This window comes from Nothobranchius furzeri, chromosome 1 (genome assembly GCF_043380555.1).
Source record: "Nothobranchius furzeri strain GRZ-AD chromosome 1, NfurGRZ-RIMD1, whole genome shotgun sequence".
Classification (NCBI taxonomy): domain Eukaryota; kingdom Metazoa; phylum Chordata; class Actinopteri; order Cyprinodontiformes; family Nothobranchiidae; genus Nothobranchius; species Nothobranchius furzeri.
Genome location: NC_091741.1, coordinates 33783946 through 33806082, shown reverse-complemented (window position 1 = coordinate 33806082; position 22137 = coordinate 33783946). Strand labels below are relative to the sequence as shown.

The following is a 22137-nucleotide window of genomic DNA, read 5'->3' as shown; positions in this document are numbered from 1 at the left end:
GTGTCTGCACCTGTATCAATCTTGAAATCAACTGGATTGCCATTTACCAGTAGCTCAATGTCCCAGTTGGCATCTGAGGCTGACTCCTCAATGACTGTAGTTTTTTGCTCAGTCACTGCTCCCAGGAAAAGCTCCCCTATGAAGATTGAATCCTCATCTGCGTCCTCTACAGCCTCAGCCCTGACCTCTTTTAGCATTTTGGTTTTGCATACAACTTCAAAGTGTCCCAACTTATTGCACTTTCTGCATCTTTTATTGCGGGCTGGGCAGTTTTCTCTTTTGTCATGCACCCTGTTGCACCTTGTCGTTGCTCACGTACCTGACGAGGTTGGTAGTAACTCCTTCTCGTGCTGTTATAATGCCTCTGTTTCACCTCACTCACAGTGCTTTCCACATGCTCCACACTTTGCTGTTTGACTTGTTCACTCTGGCGTGCCAGTTGAATGGCTCTATCCAGAGTTAAGTCCGCCTCGGGCTGCAGTTTTTGTGAAACATCTTTGTCAATTAATCCAATAACGATGCGGTCCTGGATCTGCTCGTCGTTACCGCCGCCGAACTCGCAGTGCTGCGCGAATTCGTACAGGCTCCGCACGAAAGCCTCGACCGTCTCCCTGGCCCTCTGGCTCCGTTTGTGAAAACAGGCACGGTCGTGGATAACGTTTCTCTTTGGGACGAAGTGCTCGTCAAACTTTTGTATAACCAGATCATACTCAAACTGCGGACTTGGCCTGGCCTCTGTAGCAGCAGGAAACACAAATGAGCCATATATTGGTTTGGCATCCCTCCCCATAGAGTAAAGAAGCGAGTTCACCTGCACTTCGCCGCTCTCCATCCCTAGCTTGGATGCCACTCGAAAATGAGAGAATCTCTGCCGCCATATTGGTCACTCTGCCGGCCGTGTAAAGTCGAACGGCTCCGGAGGTCCAAATTTAGCCATTTCTCCGTGTAACTCGGTGTGAAGTCCTCACTTCTAACACCATGTCATGATCAGAGGCAATAAGACGCAGCGTTCTCAAGCACAAACCGCTTTTATTCTCTTGCAGCAACAGCAACGTGTCTACATCAATTTTCCGGAGAAAAAGAACATTTCTACACCTGTATTCTAGCGACCTCTAGTGGCTCCCCCTATGGTAGCCTTACTAGGACACATAAACAGGTTTCACAACAAAAGGTAAAGTAAGAAAAAAATGTTAAAGTTCTAAAACAGCAAATGAAGAGTCTGTCGATCACCCGCAGGTAGAATAAAGGGTTAAACGTCTGATTTAGAGAACATTTATGGATTCCTGCTGATTGTCTTTATTTTTACTTTTTAAAGGTTTCTTTGGTTGATCAACGTCTTTAAATCAGCAACAAGGGTTTTGCACCAATCTGATTGCACCTCACAGGCCACCATACTCATCGATTACACTCAGGATGTGGACCTGAATCGGACCCATGGCAGAAGAAACTATTGACAGCTTCAGTTTGTTGATGAGTTCCCGGTACGAGAACAGACATGTTCTCATTTTGTCTTGGAGCTGCAGGTCTGTTTGTGTTTCAGAGGCCAAACGGAGTTCAGCCGGCCTGTGGTGTCCTATCGCCGCCGTGATGTTTCTCACGCCACGGTGACAAATATCACACACACTCACACACACACACCGCTGGCAGGACAGCAGAACAGCAGTCAGAGTCAGGTTCAGGTCTCGCTGAGGTCAGCTCGCCTCCCCCAGCTGCTGTTTAGTTTAGATCCAGTTGTTCGGCCGGGACTCAACTCTGCTTCAGACGGACCTAAACATCAGATCTCAGGGTTCAGATCAGACTGCGTCTGGAAGGACAGGTCCAGGACCAGAACTCCAGAAATAACAAATAATAAACGTGTCATGCAGGAGATCCTGTTTATGTTTATGTTTATGTTTATTCATTTAGCAGACGCTTTTATCCAAAGCGACGTACAATTTTTATAACCTATAGGGCATGTTGTGATCTGTGGGGGAAACCGGAGTACCCGGAGGAAACCCACGCATGCGTGGGGAGAACACGCAACTCCACGCAGAAAGGCGAGTTTTGAACCTGCGACCTTCGTGCTGCGAGGCAACAGTGCTAACCACTGCGCCACCATGCAGCCCATCCTGAGCTGTTCTAATGAGGAGTTTAACTCTGTCAGCAGACACGAGAACAAAGAAGCATCTGTAGAGTGAGAAAAGGACCTGAATCACAGACAACTTTACAGCAGAGCCCGAAGACGAGTCCTGAAGCTCTGAAAGTCCAAATGACCAAAGAGACACACACCTCCTGAATCTGAGTCAAATTTGACGGAAAACTAAACAAACGAGACTGAATACCACAAGAAAACACTACAACATATCTACACAAGATCAAAGAAAACACGACAACATAACTACACAAGCTCAAGGAAAACACAACAACATCATAACTACACAACTTGAAGAAAACACGACAACAACATAACTACACAAGCTCGAAGAAAACACGACAACAACATAACTACACAAGCTCAAAGAAAACACAACAACATCATAACTACACAACTTGAAGAAAACACGACAACAACATAACTGCACAAGCTCGAAGAAAACACGACAACAACATAACTACACAAGCTCAAAGAAAACACAACAACAACATAACTACACAAGCTCAAAGAAAACACGGCAACAACATAACAACACAAGCTCAAAGAAAACATGACAACAACATAACTACACAAGCTCAAAGAAAACACAACAACAACATATCTACACAAGCTCAAAGAAAACATGACAACAACATAACTACACAAGCTCAAAGAAAACACAACAACAACATAACTACACAAGCTCAGAGAAAACACAACAACATCATAACTACACAAGCTCAAAGAAAACACGACAACAACACAACTACACAAGCTCAAAGAAAACACAACAACAACATATCTACACAAGCTCAAAGAAAACACGACAACAACACAACCACACAAGCTCAAAGAAAACACGACAACAACATAACTACACAAGCTCAAAGAAAACACGGCAACAACTTAACAACACAAGCTCAAAGAAAACACAACAACAACATATCTACACAAGCTCAAAGAAAACACAACAACAACATAACTACACAAGCTCAAGGAAAACACGACAACAACATAACTGCACAAGCTCAAAGAAAACACAACAACATCATAACTACACAAGCTCAAAGAAAACACGACAACAACACAACTACACAAGCTCAAAGAAAACACGACAACAACATAACTACACAAGCTCAAAGAAAACACGACAACAACACAACTACACAAGCTCAAAGAAAACACGACAACAACATAACTACACAAGCTCAAAGAAAACACAACAACAACATATCTACACAAGCTCAAAGAAAACACGACAACAACACAACTACACAAGCTCAAAGAAAACACGACAACAACATAACTACACAAGCTCAAAGAAAACACAACAACAACATATCTACACAAGCTCAAAGAAAACATGACAACAACATAACTACGCAAGCTCAAAGAAAACACGACAATAACATAACTATACAAGCGCAAAGAAAACATGAGCAGAAAGAGGAAAAAGATTCAGATTCAAGAGTTAAAGTATTAAAATGATTCAAACTAAACTGAGTTGATCTTCAACGGAAACATCAAAATGACACAAAAACAAAAGTAAAGCAAATAAATACAAAAAACTTCAAACATAATAAACAAATATTAAACACAACCAGCAGGACTGATCGCACAGATCACTAAGATATTAGTAGTAATATATTATATTATTATTTACTTATTTCTACACTTAACACTCTATATTGTTGGCACTAGGAGAAAAACTAGAAAACATTTCCATGTTTTTCCCCCGTTTAGTAAGCTGAAAGCTAGAATGTTGTTTATTTTATGTTTGTTTGTTTGTTTGTTTTTTTCTTCCTCTGGAAGCAGGAATGAAATTCTAAAATGTTCTGCACCAGGTGGTCGACCTGAAGGTCAAAGATCAAAGAGAAGATGGACTCACAGCTCCTCCAGGAAGTGCAGGTTGAACAAAACTCCGCTGGACATCTGGGTCAGATTATTCATACTGAGATCGCTGCAGACAGAAACACACAGATTAGCCATCTGATTAAACGCGAGCCAGGTTAAATGTTTATGCTAATAAAACGACGTCTGCAGCAGCAAGAGCTGTCTGAACAAGCCAGGAATCTGGAGAAAAACAGAGTTAATGAATTATTAAAGAGCCACTTGTGTTCCAACACTGAAGCCTTTCACCAAACTTCACGTGTAAAAACATTTCATCCCTCGGCCCAGACCTCTGTCAGCTTTCTGTCCTTGTGAGGACCCTCGTGTTGGCTGCGACCCAAAGTCCAGAACAGAAAAACACACACGAGGGTTCCTTCAAAGAGCTGCTGGGAAAACCGAGTCAACACACACCTGAGGAACGAGATGGGGGAGGAAGTTACTGGAAACGTGGAGAAAACAAGAAACCAGGAAGGAAAACAAGAAGGCAGATTTCCTTCCTCCATGTTTCTTCATCTCAGCTCCAAAATGTTTTAACAACCAACATCTGATCTTTCTCCACAGGGTCTCTGATCCAAAGCCTCTAGTTAGCCTCAGAACCAGAGCGGTCCTGGACCCAGAACCAGACACAACCAGTTCCTTGCCCAAACACTTTGAGCTGCTGTTACTGAGAACTAACCTCTCTAAAAGCTACTCTTTGGTTGTTGCTGGCTGCTACAGATGCTCATCCGCCCCTGCCTGTGCCCCTACTCCTCCTCTGAATTCTTCTTATCAGCTGATTTGAACTGGGACATGACCTCGAGTCAGCTATATTCAACGATTCCCTCTCCACAACCAGTTCCTGTTTCTCTGTTCAGGTGTTTCAGGTAAACGAGGTACTGACGAGTTTCTCAGGTTAGATCCTCATAAATCAGCTGGACTGGAAACTCTTGATCCTTTCCTTCTGAGAACAGCAGCACGTGTTATTGCTGCACCTATTACCCATCTGTTCAACCTGTCCATACAAACTGGTGCATGTCTGCAGGACTGCTCATCTGCATCAGTTACTCCACTCTTTAAAGGGGAGACCAGTCTGACCTAAGCTGTTAGAGGCCTATCTCTATCCTGCCTTGCCTCTAAAGTCACTGAAAAGTTAGCCAACAAACAGCTAACTCACCAGCTGGAATCCAGCAGTGTTATTACTCCCATGCAGTCCGGCCTCAGACCTGGCCATGGATGTGTCTCTGCTACACTTAAAGTGCTAAATGACATCATGCGTGCCGTAGACGATGAGGAGTATTGTGTAGCTGTGTTTGTTGACTTGGCTAAAGCCTTTGACTCTGTAGACCATAACATCTTATTCAGTAGACTCAGACATACAGGACCTCCTCAGGCGTCCGTGGCGTGGTTCAGAAGTTATATCTTAGAGAGAACAGAGGGTTACCAATCTGCTCCTCTACCCGTCTATGGGCGTTCCTCAAGGGTCGATGCTGGGGGGGGGGGGGCAACATGACATCAGAACTCCACACATAAATCCAGGAGAGGTTCTGTAACCTGATCCGGATCTCCTGATAAACACTTGGGTTTGTTCTGAGCGAAGCTGACATCAGAGTCTGACAGACAAGGACAGCGTTTGTTGTATTCTGAGCACCATGACGCTCTTCCTCCTTTCTTTCCCTTATCTGACCCATCTTCTTCTCTGCTGCCTGATAGAAATCTGCAGGTAGCGTCTCTGCACTCAGGAGGACTCGGGCCTGAAAGGAGCCGCAGACAGGCCGCCTCTGTCTGCGGCCCGGAGGGTGTGGCTGCAGGTTGAATACGGCGGTTGTTGAGGACCTTTCTCAACACTCCATAAAGCCTGTTAATGTGTGTGAGCTTTACAACAGCGTCCACCGGGTCGCACACAGAGAGGGCTTGTCCAACTGGGCCTCGGCAGCAGCGTCACGGCCCGGTGGACTTTACAGACACACAACATGAAGGCAGACTTTATTGATTTGTTCATTCTTTCATTCACTGTTCATTCTTTCATTCACTCATTAGACAGGAGCCATAAACACGACCGGAGTCTCGATGCGAAGCCAGACGACGCGCTCACGAGTTGCACGGCAACATGAATGTTTACAGTCCAAACACACGACTTCTGCAGCCTTCTCAAGCTGATGAAACTAATCAGAGCTGAAGAAGGTAATTCATCACTAAAGAGGTAACAAGCGCAGCCCTGTCAGAGGTTCTGATGGGACCCGAGCAAACCCGTTCCACTGAAAATAAACCCATGCCCTCTTATTCTCTTAGAAACACTCAGAGATCAGTCAGAACGTCTAAATCAGACCGCACATGTACCAGAAGTCTGGATGAAGAGCCTGAATTTCTGTCGGAGTGTAGACGGCTCTCCCTTGCCCTGCCTCCAACATGCCTACATCTAAATAGGATAGATTATCCAGAGTTATCTCTGTAGTTATGCTGCTATAGGCTTAGACTGCTGGAGGATACACTGACCACTTTCCACACTCTACTGCTTTCTTCTACAATCTGCTCTTTAACTGTATTATTTCCTGCTATTTCAGCTGTTAACTTTATTTTCTCTCTAAGTGTTTTTCTCCCCAGAAGAAGCTACAACGATGTTCTGCTGAGCTGTGGCGGCCTCATGGAGGGGGCCATCGGCTAGCACACTGCTGCTAACCACTTAAACATTCTCCCTCTCCTGATAATAACTTTTTACTCTCTTTGACGTTGGATGTGCTACTACTAGTTTACCCGTTTAATTATAGATCCACTAGGATAAATACAATAAAGTTTATCTCTCACCGAATAGAATATTTACTAAGACATCACAATGTAACCTGTGTGTGTGTGTGTGTGTGTGTGTGTGTGTGTGTGCGTGCGTGCGTGCGTGCGTGCGTGTGCGTGTGTGTGTGCGTGTGTGTGCGTGCTCTGTCTTCTCCATCCCCAGTGAGTCGTGGAGGATGGCTGCTTATACTGAGCCAGGATCCTCTGGAGGTTTCTTCCTGTTAAAAGGGAGTTTTCCTCTCCACTGTCGCTACATGCTTGCTTAGTATGAGGATTGCTGTAAAGACTCTGACACTAGTCAGTGACTCGATGCAACCTGCTGGGTTCCTTATATAGGAACCTTGTTGCTGATTGGCTTAATGACCTGACCTGTGTTGTTTACTGTGTGAAGGTCCTTGAGACGACTCTGGTCCTGACTTGGAGATTTATGAATAAACTTGAATTGAATTGAATGCGGATGATGTCATCACGCTGCCTCTGGAAGGCATGATGACGTCATCACTCTGCCTCTGGAAGGCATGATGACGTCATCACGCTGCCTCTGGAAGGCATGATGACGTCATCACGCTGCCTCTGGAAGGCATGATGACGTCATCACGCTGGCTCTGGAAGGCATGGTGACGTCATCACGCTGCCTCTGGAAGGCATGGTGACGTCATCACGCTGGCTCTGGAAGGCATGGTGACGTCATCACGCTGCCTCTGGAAGGCATGGTGACGTCATCACGCTGGCTCTGGAAGGCATGATGACGTCATCACGCTGGCTCTGGAAGGCATGATGACGTCATCACGCTGGCTCTGGAAGGCATGATGACGTCATCACGCTGGCTCTGGAAGGCATGATGACGTCATCACGCTGCCTCTGGAAGGCATGATGACGTCATCACTCTGCCTCTGGAAGGCATGATGACGTCATCACGCTGCCTCTGGAAGGCATGATGACGTCATCACGCTGCCTCTGGAAGGCATGATGACGTCATCACGCTGCCTCTGGAAGGCATGATGACGTCATCACGCTGCCTCTGGAAGGCATGATGACGTCATCACGCTGCCTCTGGAAGGCATGATGACGTCATCACGCTGGCTCTGGAAGGCATGATGACGTCATCACGCTGGCTCTGGAAGGCATGATGACGTCATCACGCTGCCTCTGGAAGGCATGATGACGTCATCACGCTGCCTCTGGAAGGCATGATGACGTCATCACGCTGCCTCTGGAAGGCATGATGACGTCATCACGCTGCCTCTGGAAGGCATGATGACGTCATCCCGCTGCCTCTGGAAGGCATGATGACGTCATCACGCTGCCTCTGGAAGGCATGATGACGTCATCCCGCTGCCTCTGGAAGGCATGATGACGTCATCACGCTGCCTCTGGAAGGCATGATGACGTCATCCCGCTGCCTCTGGAAGGCACCGGGGAAGCAGATTGTTCGACCTGAACAACTTTCTGTGATTTTACAGAAATGCAGAAGCAATCGGAGTAAACATGCCAGGGATGGTTCTGCAGGACCAGCGCGTTGCAGGAGGAAGACATTTTACATTTCTGTACATGTTTTGGTTGTTAAACTTCCTTAAAGTTCCTTCAAAGACTGAGCCTCTAAAGCTAAAACAAAAAGGTTTACCTACAAGATTTTTGAAGGTCTAAATAAAATCACAACGCTACGATTCCAGTTTAGATTCTGCCCACACCGGTTTTCCTGCCCTGTCTGAACTCTGCTTCAGCCACGAGACGAGAGCCTCCATCGCTCCAAGTCCATGGTGTTGAAGATGATGATGGTGATAAAGTGAATGATGTCATATGACATCATCCTGCATAAACAGAACCCTAATTGTTCAGTTCATGCTTTTATTTTGAAACAACTGAATGTTTGCCTTTTTGTTTTTCTTAGTGACCAAAACCAGGAAGACAGAAATATAAAAACCTCTCTGAACCAAAAGGTGTGGCTGAAAACACGTCTTAAAATGTAAAATAAATAAAAACAAACGTCAATTTACATTTACAAGTTTATAAAAAGGACATGTTTCTCATCACAATATTTTTCAAATAAAAATGTTTTAGTGACTTGTCAAGCTTCAGAATAAAAGCCTCTAGGGTTAAATCAGTCACACATGAACCTAAAAACTTCATAATAAAAGCCTCTAGGGTTAAATCAGTCACACATGAACCTAAAAACTTCATAATAAAAGCCTCTAGGATTAAATCAGTCACACATGAACCTAAAAACTTCATAATAAAAGCCTCTAGGATTAAATCAGTCACACATGAACCTAAAAACTTCATAATAAAAGCCTCTAGGGTTAAATCAGTCACACATGAACCTAAAAACTTCATAATAAAAGCCTCTAGGATTAAATCAGTCACACATGAACCTAAACACTTCAGAATAAAAGCCTCTAGGGTTAAATCAGTCACACATGAACCTAAAAACTTCAGAATAAAAGCCTCTAGGGTTAAATCAGTCACACATGAACCTAAACACTTCAGAATAAAAGCCTCTAGGGTTAAATCAGTCACACATGAACCTAAAAACTTCAGAATAAAAGCCTCTAGGGTTAAATCAGTCACACATGAACCTAAAAACTTCAGAATAAAAGCCTCTAGGATTAAATCAGTCACACATGAACCTAAAAACTTCAGAATAAATGCCTCTAGGATTAAATCAGTCACACATGAACCTAAAAACTTCAGAATAAAAGCCTCTAGGGTTAAATCAGTCACACATGAACCTAAACACTTCATAATAAAAGCCTCTAGGGTTAAATCAGTCACACATTAACCTAAAAACTTCATAATAAAAGCCTCTAGGATTAAATCAGTCTCACATGAACCTAAAAACTTCATAATAAAAGCCTCTAGGATTAAATCAGTCACACATGAACCTAAACACTTCAGAATAAAAGCCTCTAGGGTTAAATCAGTCACACATGAACCTAAAAACTTCATAATAAAAGCCTCTAGGGTTAAATCAGTCACACATGAACCTAAAAACTTCAGAATAAAAGCCTCTAGGATTAAATCAGTCACACATGAACCTAAAAACTTCATAATAAAAGCCTCTAGGATTAAATCAGTCACACATGAACCTAAACACTTCAGAATAAATGCCTCTAGGGTTAAATCAGTCACACATGAACCTAAACACTTCAGAATAAAAGCCTCTAGGGTTAAATCAGTCACACATGAACCTAAACACTTCAGAATAAAAGCCTCTAGGGTTAAATCAGTCACACATGAACCTAAAAACTTCAGAATAAAAGCCTCTAGGGTTAAATCAGTCACACATGAACCTAAAAACTTCAGAATAAAAGCCTCTTGGGTTAAATCAGTCACACATGAGCCTAAAAACTTCAGAATAAAAGCCTCTAGGATTAAATCAGTCACACATGAACCTAAAAACTTCAGAATAAAAGCCTCTAGGGTTAAATCAGTCACACATGAACCTAAAAACTTCAGAATAAAAGCCTCTAGGATTAAATCAGTCACACATGAACCTAAAAACTTCAGAATAAAAGCCTCTAGTATTAAATCAGTCACACATGAACCTAAAAACTTCAGAATAAAAACCTCTAGGGTTAAATCAGTCACACATGAACCTAAAAACTTCAGAATAAAAGCTTCTACGTTTAAATCAGTCACACATGAACCTAAAAACTTCAGAATAAAAGCCTCTACGTTTAAATCAGTCACACATGAACCAAAAAACTTCCTGAACTTTTCCCTAACTGAACTTTTTGATCTGGATAGTGTTTAGGCTGCTGGAGTCTTTGTTTTTCTGCTGAGTCATTGATGAAAGATGTTGTTGTGATCAGAAACAAAGCTGCCATTTCATTATCAGATTTCCCCGTTTGAGGACCACGCTGATCTGAGGAGTTTGAAAGGTTTCCTCTCTCCTGTGGCTCCGCTCCCGTCGCAGATCCAAACTCCGGACTTTTAGATGTTTGTGGGGATTAAAAGTTTGATGAAGGATGAAAGGAAGCATGCATACATTATCCGTGTTGTGTGTTTTTCTTTTGTTACTGTGGTGGCTCGGTGTCTTCTCTGCATCTCCTCGGGGTGAAGCTGATGGATATCAGACGATTATTCAAATGTCAGCGAAGCTCAGAGTTTGGAAAAAGAAAGAGAAAGGAGGCGTAGTGTGACAGCGAGGCCTCCCTCTGTTTTTGTCTTCTTCTGCTCTTTCTTTTCTGTTTTGGGGGGCGTGTCAGTGGGTCAGGGGGTCGGAGGGGCCCCCCTGGGGCGGATGAACAGGGGGGTTCTGTCCAATCAGCAGCTCCGTCTGATCTGAAGGAAACCTGAAGCTCCTCGGGTCCGTTTCGCCGCAGAAAAAAAAAAAAAAAAAGATAAAACTCTTGTTTGGCGTCAGGTCAGAAATTTTAAAACCAAACAGAGATCCCTAAAGATTGTGTGTGTGTGTGTGGGGGGGGGGGGGGGGGGGGGGGGCTGATCGACTGTGGTCAGCACAAAACCGTCCCCGATATTTAGACAGGAAAAGGGAGGAGGGGGCGGAGCTTAAGTATCTCAGGGTCAGGCACACAGGAGCGGGTGACATCAGCTGTTAGTGTCTACACATATGAAGGGCGTGGCTTATTCATGTGTCCATAAGGAATGTGCTGATGATTTCATCTTCACTAGTGCAAAACTACTCGGGATGCTTCCTCCATTCTCACCTGACTGTAGAGGACTGGCTTTTTGAGTCTCGCCTACAACTAAACCCCGTGTGTGGGATGTTCACCAACCAATGAGCATCAAGCATTCAGGTAGGAGAAGAAGTCAGAACCTCAGTGTGACGCTTGATTCCACACGGGGCGCCAGAGCCGCGTGAACGTCTGACGCTGCTAAACGGTTTCTACAGACACCAACTCGGTCGCACATCGAGTCACACGTTGGTCGCTGACCGAAGGACCTGATGCTGAATCATAGATCCTCTCTGAGAAATTAGAAACTATAAAAACTCGTCTGTAATATTCCGACCCAGCACAACGTCTACGAGATGTTTACAACGTTGTGGATGTGCCAGGTGTGGTCGGTGGCCCCCTGGAGGTGCGGGTCCAGAGGCGGGCTAGGTATTAGACGGTCTAGCTCCACCAATCAGGTCTGACTGTAGGATCACAGCGGGGTCAGGACTAGGGTCTCTGAGGAACACCAGCCTGGACCGAAGAAGAAGAAGAAGAAGAAGAAGAAGAAAATATCATTCCTATAGCGCCTCTCAAGATAAAAATCACGAGGCGCTTCACAAAAACAAAAAATGTAAAAATATGAAAAAGAATTTAGAAAATGTTTTAAAATATATTTAAAATGAGCAAAAATAGACAATTGTGATTAATAAATGTTAAGAAAGAGAGAGAGTGAACAGGAAAGAGGGAAACCAGTGGATCCTGAGGAAGGTGGAATAGGTGGGGAGAGCAGAATAAAGAGAGAGAGGTGAAGAAGGTCATACAAAAGCCAGCTTGAACAAGTGAGTCTTCAGCTGCTTTTTAAAGGAGACCACTGAGTCCACTGATCTCAGGCTCAGGGGGAGAGAGGTCCAGAGTCTGGGGGCCACAGCAGCAGATGATCTGTCACCTTTGACCTTTAGCCTGGTGCTGCACAACCAGTAGGCTTTGATCACTGGACCTCAGGGACCTGCTGGGGGTGTAGGGACTAAGAAGATCACCAATGTAAGATGGTGCTTGTCCATGTAAGGCCCTAGAGACCAGAACCAGGATCTTGAAATGAACCCTGAAGTTGACTGGCAGCCAGTGAAGCTGGAGGAGAAGCGGGGTGATGTGGGTGTGTTTGGAGGACTTGGTCAGAAGCCGAGCACAGGCGTTCTGACCCACCTGTAGACGGTTCAGGGAGGTTCTGCTCAGACACGTGAAAAGAGAGTTACAGTAGTCTAAGCGTGAGGAGATGAAGGTGTGGAGAACTGTCTCAAGTTCAGAGCGGGACAGAATGGGACTCAGCTTAGCAACGTTCCTGAGATGGAAGAAGGAAGAGCCAACAAGAGAACTGACATGAGAATCCAGGGTGAGAGCTGGGTCAAAGGTCACGCCAAGATTCCTGACAGAAGGTTTGGTGTGGGAAGCAAGCTGACCAAGAGAGTCTCTGACTTTGGGAACCAGCTTGTCTGGGACACAGATGAGGATCTCAGTCTTATCTTCATTCAGCTGAAGAAAGCTGAATGAAGATAAGACTGAGATCCTCATCTCAGCTGGAACAGTCTCCCACTCCCCGTGAGGAGAACATCACAAGCTTTCACAAGTTAGCTCAAACACTGGCTGTAGGCAGAGCCGCTCCTCCTCCACATCGAGAGGAGCCCGCTGAGGTGGTCCAGGATCTGTTCCCAGGGGCCAACCCGGACACGCTGGAGGACTTCTGTCCCTGGAGCATCCGTGGGTTCCACCAGAGGAGCGGAGCTTCCTGCTGGGGCTGCTAGAAAAAGAGAAGCTGAACCTTTTTCACCTACGTGAGTCCAGAGAGCGCATGTGTATCAACAAGGGCTGCATTCCATTTCTCCCGCGGCGTATGCCGATTGCTGTAAATGTATGGAGCAGAACTTCTAGATGGAACGCGTCCCTTTGCTCCTCCTGCAGACGGACGCGTCGCGCTGCGATTTAAATGAACAATAAAGCTTTTTGGACATAAGATAAACACACAGCTTCAGCCAAGATTAGAAAAGCTAACTAGTATTATGGGATGTGTAAACTTTCACTGCAGTAGGAAGACTGAAATCGTTCTAATGTAGGAACAAGTTTTATTCATAGTCAGTTTTATGGATTCAAATCTTTTATGTTGACGGATCAGACGGCAGCTCTAAGCTCAGATGATCGAGTCAGAGGCAGGAAGCAGCACCCGACGGGGATGATCAGTCTGAACGGAAGATCCATCTTGTCCCACTCCAGTTCAAACCATCTGACCTGTAGGGTGGGAGTTAGTCTCAACAGTAGCGTCGAGCGCCCAGCTCAGCAACACAAACATGGCTGCGCTGGTTGACGCTGGCGTAGAAGCGGCTGTCGGTTCAGCGGTAGAAGATCCAGACACTATTTCTTTGTTAAACACGAGCAACGGGAAGCACTTCGTGCATTTCTGGATGGCATGGACCAGGGGCGGATTTAGGACTGAAGAAGATCCGGGGCTTAACACACACACACACACACACACACACACAAGTCAACATCATATATATTTGTCTTGTACCACATTATTTTTAATCTGAAGCTACATATTAAGCATATTCAGGGCAGAGTGTTGTTCCTGTTAGTGTTTAGTGTGAGATGATAGTAAATATTCCCGCTCTTTCTCCATCAACTTTACCTGATAGTAAGCTAACTTTAGGCAAACCAGCAGCACAACAAATATTTTCTAATAAGACTCACAAACCTGAGTCAGCACCAGTCTCATCAAAGCTGGGGTTCTGTCGCCATACTTTTGGTCTAAAAAACGTCCTTATGTCCATCTTCACTCATGCGTTTCAGGCAGAGAGTGAAGAAGAAGCCGGCTGCTGAAGGGCTTCTTCTTCAGTGGTGGAGGCTCAGGCAGGCTGTATACAAACTACTGCCAGCTGCTCCCTCTCTGTTGGACTTTGGTACTGCATGCTACTTACGCAATTTAGATCCGGGGCTTCAGCCCAAATAGCCGGGCCTAACGCCGCCCCTGGCATGGACGTGATTTTGGGGGAGGGACAGGGGGGACATGTCCCCCCCACCTTTGCCAAAGTCAAGTTTTGACCCCTGCACACTTTTTACCATCTAAAAACAACATTACACTTTATTAAATTGACACTGGTTGAGCTCTAGGACCAAGTGGAAAACAACTGTTTTTGTTGAAGCCTGTTTTCCATTAGAACATGCTGTAAAGATACCCCCCCCCCCCCCCCCCGTGTCCCCCCGCACTTCTAAAGTGAAAATTACATCCATGCTGGTTAGCAAAGACGTGCTTGTGCTTTTCTCCCGTCTGCATTCACCAGCGTGCACCACACGTTGTGAAGACACTTGGGAGGCTCCAGAATCCCACGGTGGATTCTCCGTTGCTCGCTCTCATGGGTGACCAAGTGAAGGAAGCTGTGGTGATAACGATGCGGACATTATTCATGCTTACTACCAGCTGGGGCTTGGCAGCCCAGGATCTTGGTTTCTGAACTCAAAGTGAGGGAAACGCTCACCTCAAACAGAAAACCCGTTTGGAGCGGTCGTGATGACGCGCACGCCACAAACAACGGATCAGTAAACAACTTTTGTTGTCTTAAAGTCGTTTTGGTATAACTGACTAATCACATTTACATCAATCCATCGAATCTGTGTGTATTTGGTGCTTTCATGGGTTCAAAGTGCAACACGGTGAATGACCTGGTTAAAAACATCTGCGTACAGCTGGAGGTGGGCAGCGGTGGCGTGGCGAGTGTGAGCCGGCCCTGGTGCAAGTGTCACATGCAGAAGGTTCACGTTGAATGCAGCAGAAGTTAACGTCACCCTGGCCCATGAAAGGATCAGGTTTAGCCAGAACTTCTGACACAGCAGCACCATGCTGGTACCAGCAGACGAGTCTTCATCATCATCATCATCAGTACTCTACCTGACAGCCGCGAGAGAGAGAGAGAGAGAGAGAGAGAGAGAGAGAGAGAGAGAGAGAGAGAGAGCGAGAGAGAGCATGCGCACGCACTGGTCAGCTAGCCGAGCCGCAGCGGAGGTGAGGATGCATCTGAACTCAGACTCGTGACGCATTAAAGTCCTTCCATGGTGTGTTCTGTGTTCACTAATGACACATAACTTGCTGGTGATCATGTTGGGAGAACTGGTTTAGGCTGGAACGTTGGTGAGCGCTGCTGCAGAGGAGCCCAGGGGACGGAGGTGTCTGAGTTCAGATGCATCCTCACCTCCGCTGCTGCTCGGCTGGCTGACCAGTGCGTGCGCATGCTCTCTCTCTCTCTCTCTCTCTCTCTCTCTCTCTCTCTCTCTCTCTCTCTCTCTCTCTCTCTCTCTCTCTCTCTCTCTCTCTCTCTCTCTCTCTCTCTCTCTCTCTCTCTCTCTCTCTCTCTCTCTCTCTCTCTCTCTCTCTCTCTCTCTCTCTCTCTCTCTCTCTCTCTCTCTCTCTCTCTCTCTCTCTCTCTCTCTCTCTCTCTCTCTCTCTCTCTCTCTCTCTCTCTCTCTCTCTCTCTCTCTCTCTCTCTCTCTCTCTCTCTCTCTCTCTCTCTCTCTCTCTCTCTCTCTCGCTCTCTCTCGCTCTCTCTCTCTCTCGCTCTCTCTCGCTCTCTCTCGCTCTCTCTCTCCCTCCCTCCCCCCCTCCGGTCCCGTGAGCCCCGGTACGTCGCACTGATGCTTCCTACGCCCTTGGTGGGTGAGGACTACTAACATTTACTCTGTTGCATTTACGTTTTTGGAAGTATCTAGCGAACACTGAATCAGATAAGTGATGACGTTTAACTATTCACATGTGAGTAACCTCTGGATGATCTGCCCTGTGAAATGTGTAGAGTCACGCGGGGTGGGGCTACACATAGACATGACGTTTTATCAAGAAATGTTTTGAGTTTTACACCAATAAATAGAGTTCAGCTAACATGTTTCATAATAAATTTCTTTAGAGCACACCTGCGACGTGGCTGATGGATGATGACGGTCCTTTAAAGGTGGCGGTCCGAAATTTGAGCTCAGGCTGAAAGTTTCTCTAGTATCTGTCTATTGTCTGTGTGACCTCTCTCATGACCTCACAGGAAGACAGGTTGACCTGCGATGTCACACTGGTGCTACCTGTGTGAGCTGAACCCAAACCCACAGAACCTCCACAACAGACTTCCTGTTAAACATCACAGTTTGAAGTAGACACATCACGGCTAAATGTGTGAGCTAAGGAGCTCCAACATGACAAATGGTTTCTATTTTCTTTTTTGCTAATCTGCCGGGAATATCTATAAGAAAGTAACAAAGGTTCTCAAAAATGTCTCGAGGTTTGTTGCTAGGAACTTTTTAGAAAAATCCGTTGAGGGCGTTCAAAAAGTCGTTAGGAACAGCGACAAAGCCGCTCAGTTGGCAACACCGGTCTTAGCTCCGGGAGATAGCTCAGTTAGCTACATTGATTAATTTGCTCCCCCCTCAGCTCCACCCTCAGCTCCCCCCCCTCAGCTCCCCCCCCTCAGCTCCACCCTCAGCTCCACCCTCAGCTCCATCATCAGCTCCATCATCAGCTCCCCCCTCAGCTCCCCCCTCAGCTCCACCCTCAGCTCCATCATCAGCTCCACCCTCAGCTCCCCCCTCAGCTCCATCATCAGCTCCACCCTCAGCTCCATCATCAGCTCCATCATCAGCTCTTCCCTCCGCTCCACCCTCAGCTCCCCCTCAGCTCCATCATCAGCTCCACCCTCAGCTCCCCCTTCAGCTCCATCATCAGCTCCATCATCAGCTTCACCTTCAGCTCCCCCCTCAGCTCCATCATCAGCTCCATCATCAGCTCCATCATCAGCTTCACCTTCAGCTCCCCCCTCAGCTCCCCCTTCAGCTCCATCATCAGCTCCACCCTCAGCTCCATCATCAGCTCCATCATCAGCTTCACCTTCAGCTCCCCCCTCAGCTCCCCCTTCAGCTCCATCATCAGCTCCATCATCAGCTTCACCTTCAGCTCCCCCCCTCAGCTCCCCCTTCAGCTCCATCATCAGCTCCATCATCAGCTCCCCCTTCAGCTCCATCATCAGCTCCATCATCAGCTCCACCCTCAGCTCACCCCTCAGCTCCATCATCAGCTCCATCATCAGCTCCACCCTCAGCTCCCCCTTCAGCTCCATCATCAGCTCCATCATCAGCTTCACCTTCAGCTCCCCCCTCAGCTCCCCCTTCAGCTCCATCATCAGCTCCATCATCAGCTCCATCATCAGCTCCACCCTCAGCTCCATCATCAGCTCCATCATCAGCTTCACCTTCAGCTCCCCCCTCAGCTCCCCCTTCAGCTCCATCATCAGCTCCATCATCAGCTTCACCTTCAGCTCCCCCCCTCAGCTCCCCCTTCAGCTCCATCATCAGCTCCCCCTTCAGCTCCATCATCAGCTCCATCATCAGCTTCACCTTCAGCTCCCCCCTCAGCTCAATCATCAGCTCCATCATCAGCTCCACCCTCAGCTCACCCCTCAGCTCCCCCCTCAGCTCCATCATCAGCTCCATCATCAGCTTCACCTTCAGCTCCCCCCTCAGCTCCCCCTTCAGCTCCATCATCAGCTCCATCATCAGCTCCACCCTCAGCTCCATCATCAGCTCCATGATCAGCTTCACCTTCAGCTCCCCCCTCAGCTCCATCATCAGCTCCATCATCAGCTCTTCCCTCCGCTCCACCCTCAGCTCCCCCCTCAGCTCCATCATCAGCTCCACCCTCAGCTCCCCCTTCAGCTCCATCATCAGCTCCATCATCAGCTCCATCATCAGCTCCATCATCAGCTTCACCTTCAGCTCCCCCCTCAGCTCCATCATCAGCTCCATCATCAGCTTCACCTTCAGCTCCCCCCTCAGCTCCCCCTTCAGCTCCATCATCAGCTCCATCATCAGCTCCACCCTCAGCTCCATCATCAGCTCCATCATCAGCTTCACCTTCAGCTCCCCCCTCAGCTCCCCCTTCAGCTCCATCATCAGCTCCATCATCAGCTTCACCTTCAACTCCCCCCTCAGCTCCCCCTTCAGCTCCATCATCAGCTCCCCCTTCAGCTCCATCATCAGCTCCATCATCAGCTCCCCCCTCAGCTCCATCATCAGCTCCATCATCAGCTCCACCCTCAGCTCACCCCTCAGCTCCATCATCAGCTCACCCCTCAGCTCCCCCCTCAGCTCCATCATCAGCTCCACCCTCAGCTCCCCCTTCAGCTCCATCATCAGCTTCATCTTCAGCTCCCCCCTCAGCTCCCCCTTCAGCTCCATCATCAGCTCCACCCTCAGCTCCATCATCAGCTCCATCATCAGCTTCACCTTCAGCTCCCCCCTCAGCTCCATCATCAGCTCCATCATCAGCTCTTCCCTCCACTCCACCTCTTTTCCCATTTTTGGACTGTCTTGGCATGACGAGACATGAGGTACGGCCAAAACTGTGGTGGGTGTAACTGCCGCTTTTTTTGCTTCAAAATAGGACAATTGGAGACACGGGTGGTCCTACATCCAGTATGAATGTCTATGCAAAACACATTAAGAACTTATTTAAAACAAAAATAAAAGACGAAAGTCCTAACTGTGCTAAGGTTTTCCTGACATCTGACTTTAGTCCTCCAGCTGGGTCAGCACGGCTCAGTGAAACCGAGTTTAGTTCCACTGATTCCAGACGAGTTGACCTCTACGTGTGACCTCACCTGGTTCACAGGTACAGGTGCTTCCACGTTTACCGATAAAGACAATTAAAGTTTAGCTTCCTTAACAAATGAAAATGTGTTCTCACTTACTTTTCTTCTTGTGATTAAATCTGGGAAAACGTCAACCAGGGAAATAATTAAAAACCAAATTTATTCCTAAGATTGTGCATTCCTGCATCTCTCGGAAATCTCAGTTCCTGTTCAGGATGAAAACTTTAAACGGAATCACAAAGAAATGCCTTTAAGTTCTGTTGGTTTCTGATTGAAGCTTCACACACACACACAGACACACACACACACACATGCACACACACACACACACACACACACACACACACACATGCACACACACACACACACACACACACACACACACACACACACACACACACACACATGCACACACACATGCACACACACACACACACGACTGCTCTGAATATAAGTGAGTTTTCTTTAGTTAGAGTGAAATTTAAATCCAAGACATTGTTCCACCTTTAGGCTGCAGCCAAGACACGCAGGTTTTTGTTCTGCGCACACACACACACACACACACACACACACACACACGCGCACACACACACACACACACACACACACACACACACACACACACACACACACACACACACACACACAGTGATGTAATGGCTCTGCTGGAGCAGACGGGTGTTGTATCAAAGCCAGTCACCTGCTGAGACAGAAACTCGATTTCGATTCATTTTTCGGGTTTGTTTTTCCAGGAATTCCCACTCGAGTAGAAACATTAAAAACTTCCCAAATGTTTTTGTAAAAGGAACTCATCAGGACCTGGAACCACTTTCAGAATGTGTAGATCTGCTCCGGCAGGACACCTGACACCTCTGAAACCACTTACACTAATCCTAGAAACCTTAACCCCGTCTTTCAGAACCTCTCAGACCGGGAACACCTTCAGCTGAACGTCCGCTGGTTCCAGGAAGAACAACCGAACTCCACAGAAGAGTTTGGAAAACCCCAAGGGAATAAAGGAATCTAGTCCTGGTCCTGCCGAGGTGTCTAGTCCTGGTCCTCTGGACCTGGTCCTGCTGAGATGTCTAGTCCTGGTCCTCTAGTCCTGGTCCTGCTGAGATGTCTAGTCCTGGTCCTCTAGTCCTGGTCCTGCTGAGGTGTCTAGTCCTGGTCCTGCTGAGGTGTCTAGTCCTGGTTCTGCTGAGGTGTCTAGTCCTGGTCCTCTGGACCTGGTCCTGCTGAGGTGTCTAGTCCTGGTCCTCTAGTCCTGGTCCTGCTGAGGTGTCTAGTCCTGGTCCTCTGGACCTGGTCCTGCTGAGATGTCTAGTCCTGGTCCTCTGGACCTGGTCCTGCTGAGATGTCTAGTCCTGGTCCTCTAGTCCTGGTCCTGCTGAGGTGTCTAGTCCTGGTCCTCTGGACCTGGTCCTGCTGAGATGTCTAGTCCTGGTCCTCTATTCCTGATCCTGCTGAGGTGTCTAGTCCTGGTCCTCTAGTCCTGGTTCTGCTGAGGTGTCTAGTCCTGGTCCTGCTGAGGTGTCTAGTCCTGGTTCTGCTGAGGTGTCTAGTCCTGGTCCTCTGGACCTGGTCCTGCTGAGGTGTCTAGTCCTGGTCCTCTGGACCTGGTCCTGCTGAGATGTCTACTCCTGGTCCTCTAGTCCTGGTCCTGCTGAGGTGTCTAGTCCTGGTCCTCTGGACCTGGTCCTGCTGAGATGTCTAGTCCTGGTCCTCTAGTCCTGGTCCTGCTGAGGTGTCTAGTCCTGGTCCTCTGGACCTGGTCCTGCTGAGATGTCTAGTCCTGGTCCTCTATTCCTGATCCTGCAGTCCTGGTCCTCTAGTCCTGGTTCTGCTGAGGTGTCTAGTCCTGGTCCTGCTGAGGTGTCTAGTCCTGGTCCTCTGGACCTGGTCCTGCTGAGATGTCTAGTCCTGGTCCTCTAGTCCTGGTCCTGCTGAGGTGTCTAGTCCTGGTCCTCTGGACCTGGTCCTGCTGAGATGTCTAGTCCTGGTCCTCTAGTCCTGGTCCTGCTGAGATGTCTAGTCCTGGTCCTCTAGTCCTGGTCCTGCTGAGGTGTCTAGTCCTGGTCCTGCTGAGGTGTCTAGTCCTGGTTCTGCTGAGGTGTCTAGTCCTGGTCCTCTGGACCTGGTCCTGCTGAGGTGTCTAGTCCTGGTCCTCTAGTCCTGGTCCTGCTGAGGTGTCTAGTCCTGGTCCTCTGGACCTGGTCCTGCTGAGATGTCTAGTCCTGGTCCTCTGGACCTGGTCCTGCTGAGATGTCTAGTCCTGGTCCTCTAGTCCTGGTCCTGCTGAGGTGTCTAGTCCTGGTCCTCTGGACCTGGTCCTGCTGAGATGTCTAGTCCTGGTCCTCTATTCCTGATCCTGCTGAGGTGTCTAGTCCTGGTCCTCTAGTCCTGGTTCTGCTGAGGTGTCTAGTCCTGGTCCTGCTGAGGTGTCTAGTCCTGGTTCTGCTGAGGTGTCTAGTCCTGGTCCTCTGGACCTGGTCCTGCTGAGGTGTCTAGTCCTGGTCCTCTGGACCTGGTCCTGCTGAGATGTCTACTCCTGGTCCTCTAGTCCTGGTCCTGCTGAGGTGTCTAGTCCTGGTCCTCTGGACCTGGTCCTGCTGAGATGTCTAGTCCTGGTCCTCTAGTCCTGGTCCTGCTGAGGTGTCTAGTCCTGGTCCTCTGGACCTGGTCCTGCTGAGATGTCTAGTCCTGGTCCTCTATTCCTGATCCTGCTGAGGTGTCTAGTCCTGGTCCTCTAGTCCTGGTTCTGCTGAGGTGTCTAGTCCTGGTCCTGCTGAGGTGTCTAGTCCTGGTTCTGCTGAGGTGTCTAGTCCTGGCCCTCTAGACCTGGTCCTACTGAGGTGTCTAGTCCTGGTCCTGCTGAGGTGTCTAGTCCTGGTCCTCTAGTCCTGGTTCTGCTGAGGTGTCTAGTCCTGGCCCTCTAGTCCTGGTTCTGCTGAGGTGTCTAGTCCTGGTCCTCTAGTCCTGGTCCTGCTGAGGTGTCTAGTCCTGGTCCTCTAGTCCTGGTTCTGCTGAGGTGTCTAGTCCTGGTCCTCTAGTCCTGGTCCTGCTGAGGTGTCTAGTCCTGGTC

General features: G+C 47.7%; 1 protein-coding gene across 3 annotated transcripts in view; it reads right to left on the bottom strand.

Moving 5' to 3' along the window:
* Positions 1–22137, bottom strand: part of LOC107387630 (leucine-rich repeat-containing G-protein coupled receptor 5) — a 91601-nt gene that overhangs the window by 57765 nt on the left and 11699 nt on the right. For all 3 annotated transcript variants that reach the window (XM_070541735.1, XM_070541727.1, XM_054739916.2), the window contains one exon: positions 4002–4073. In XM_070541735.1, coding sequence (XP_070397836.1) covers positions 4002–4073 — 72 coding nt within the window. The remainder of the gene's footprint in view (positions 1–4001; positions 4074–22137) is intronic.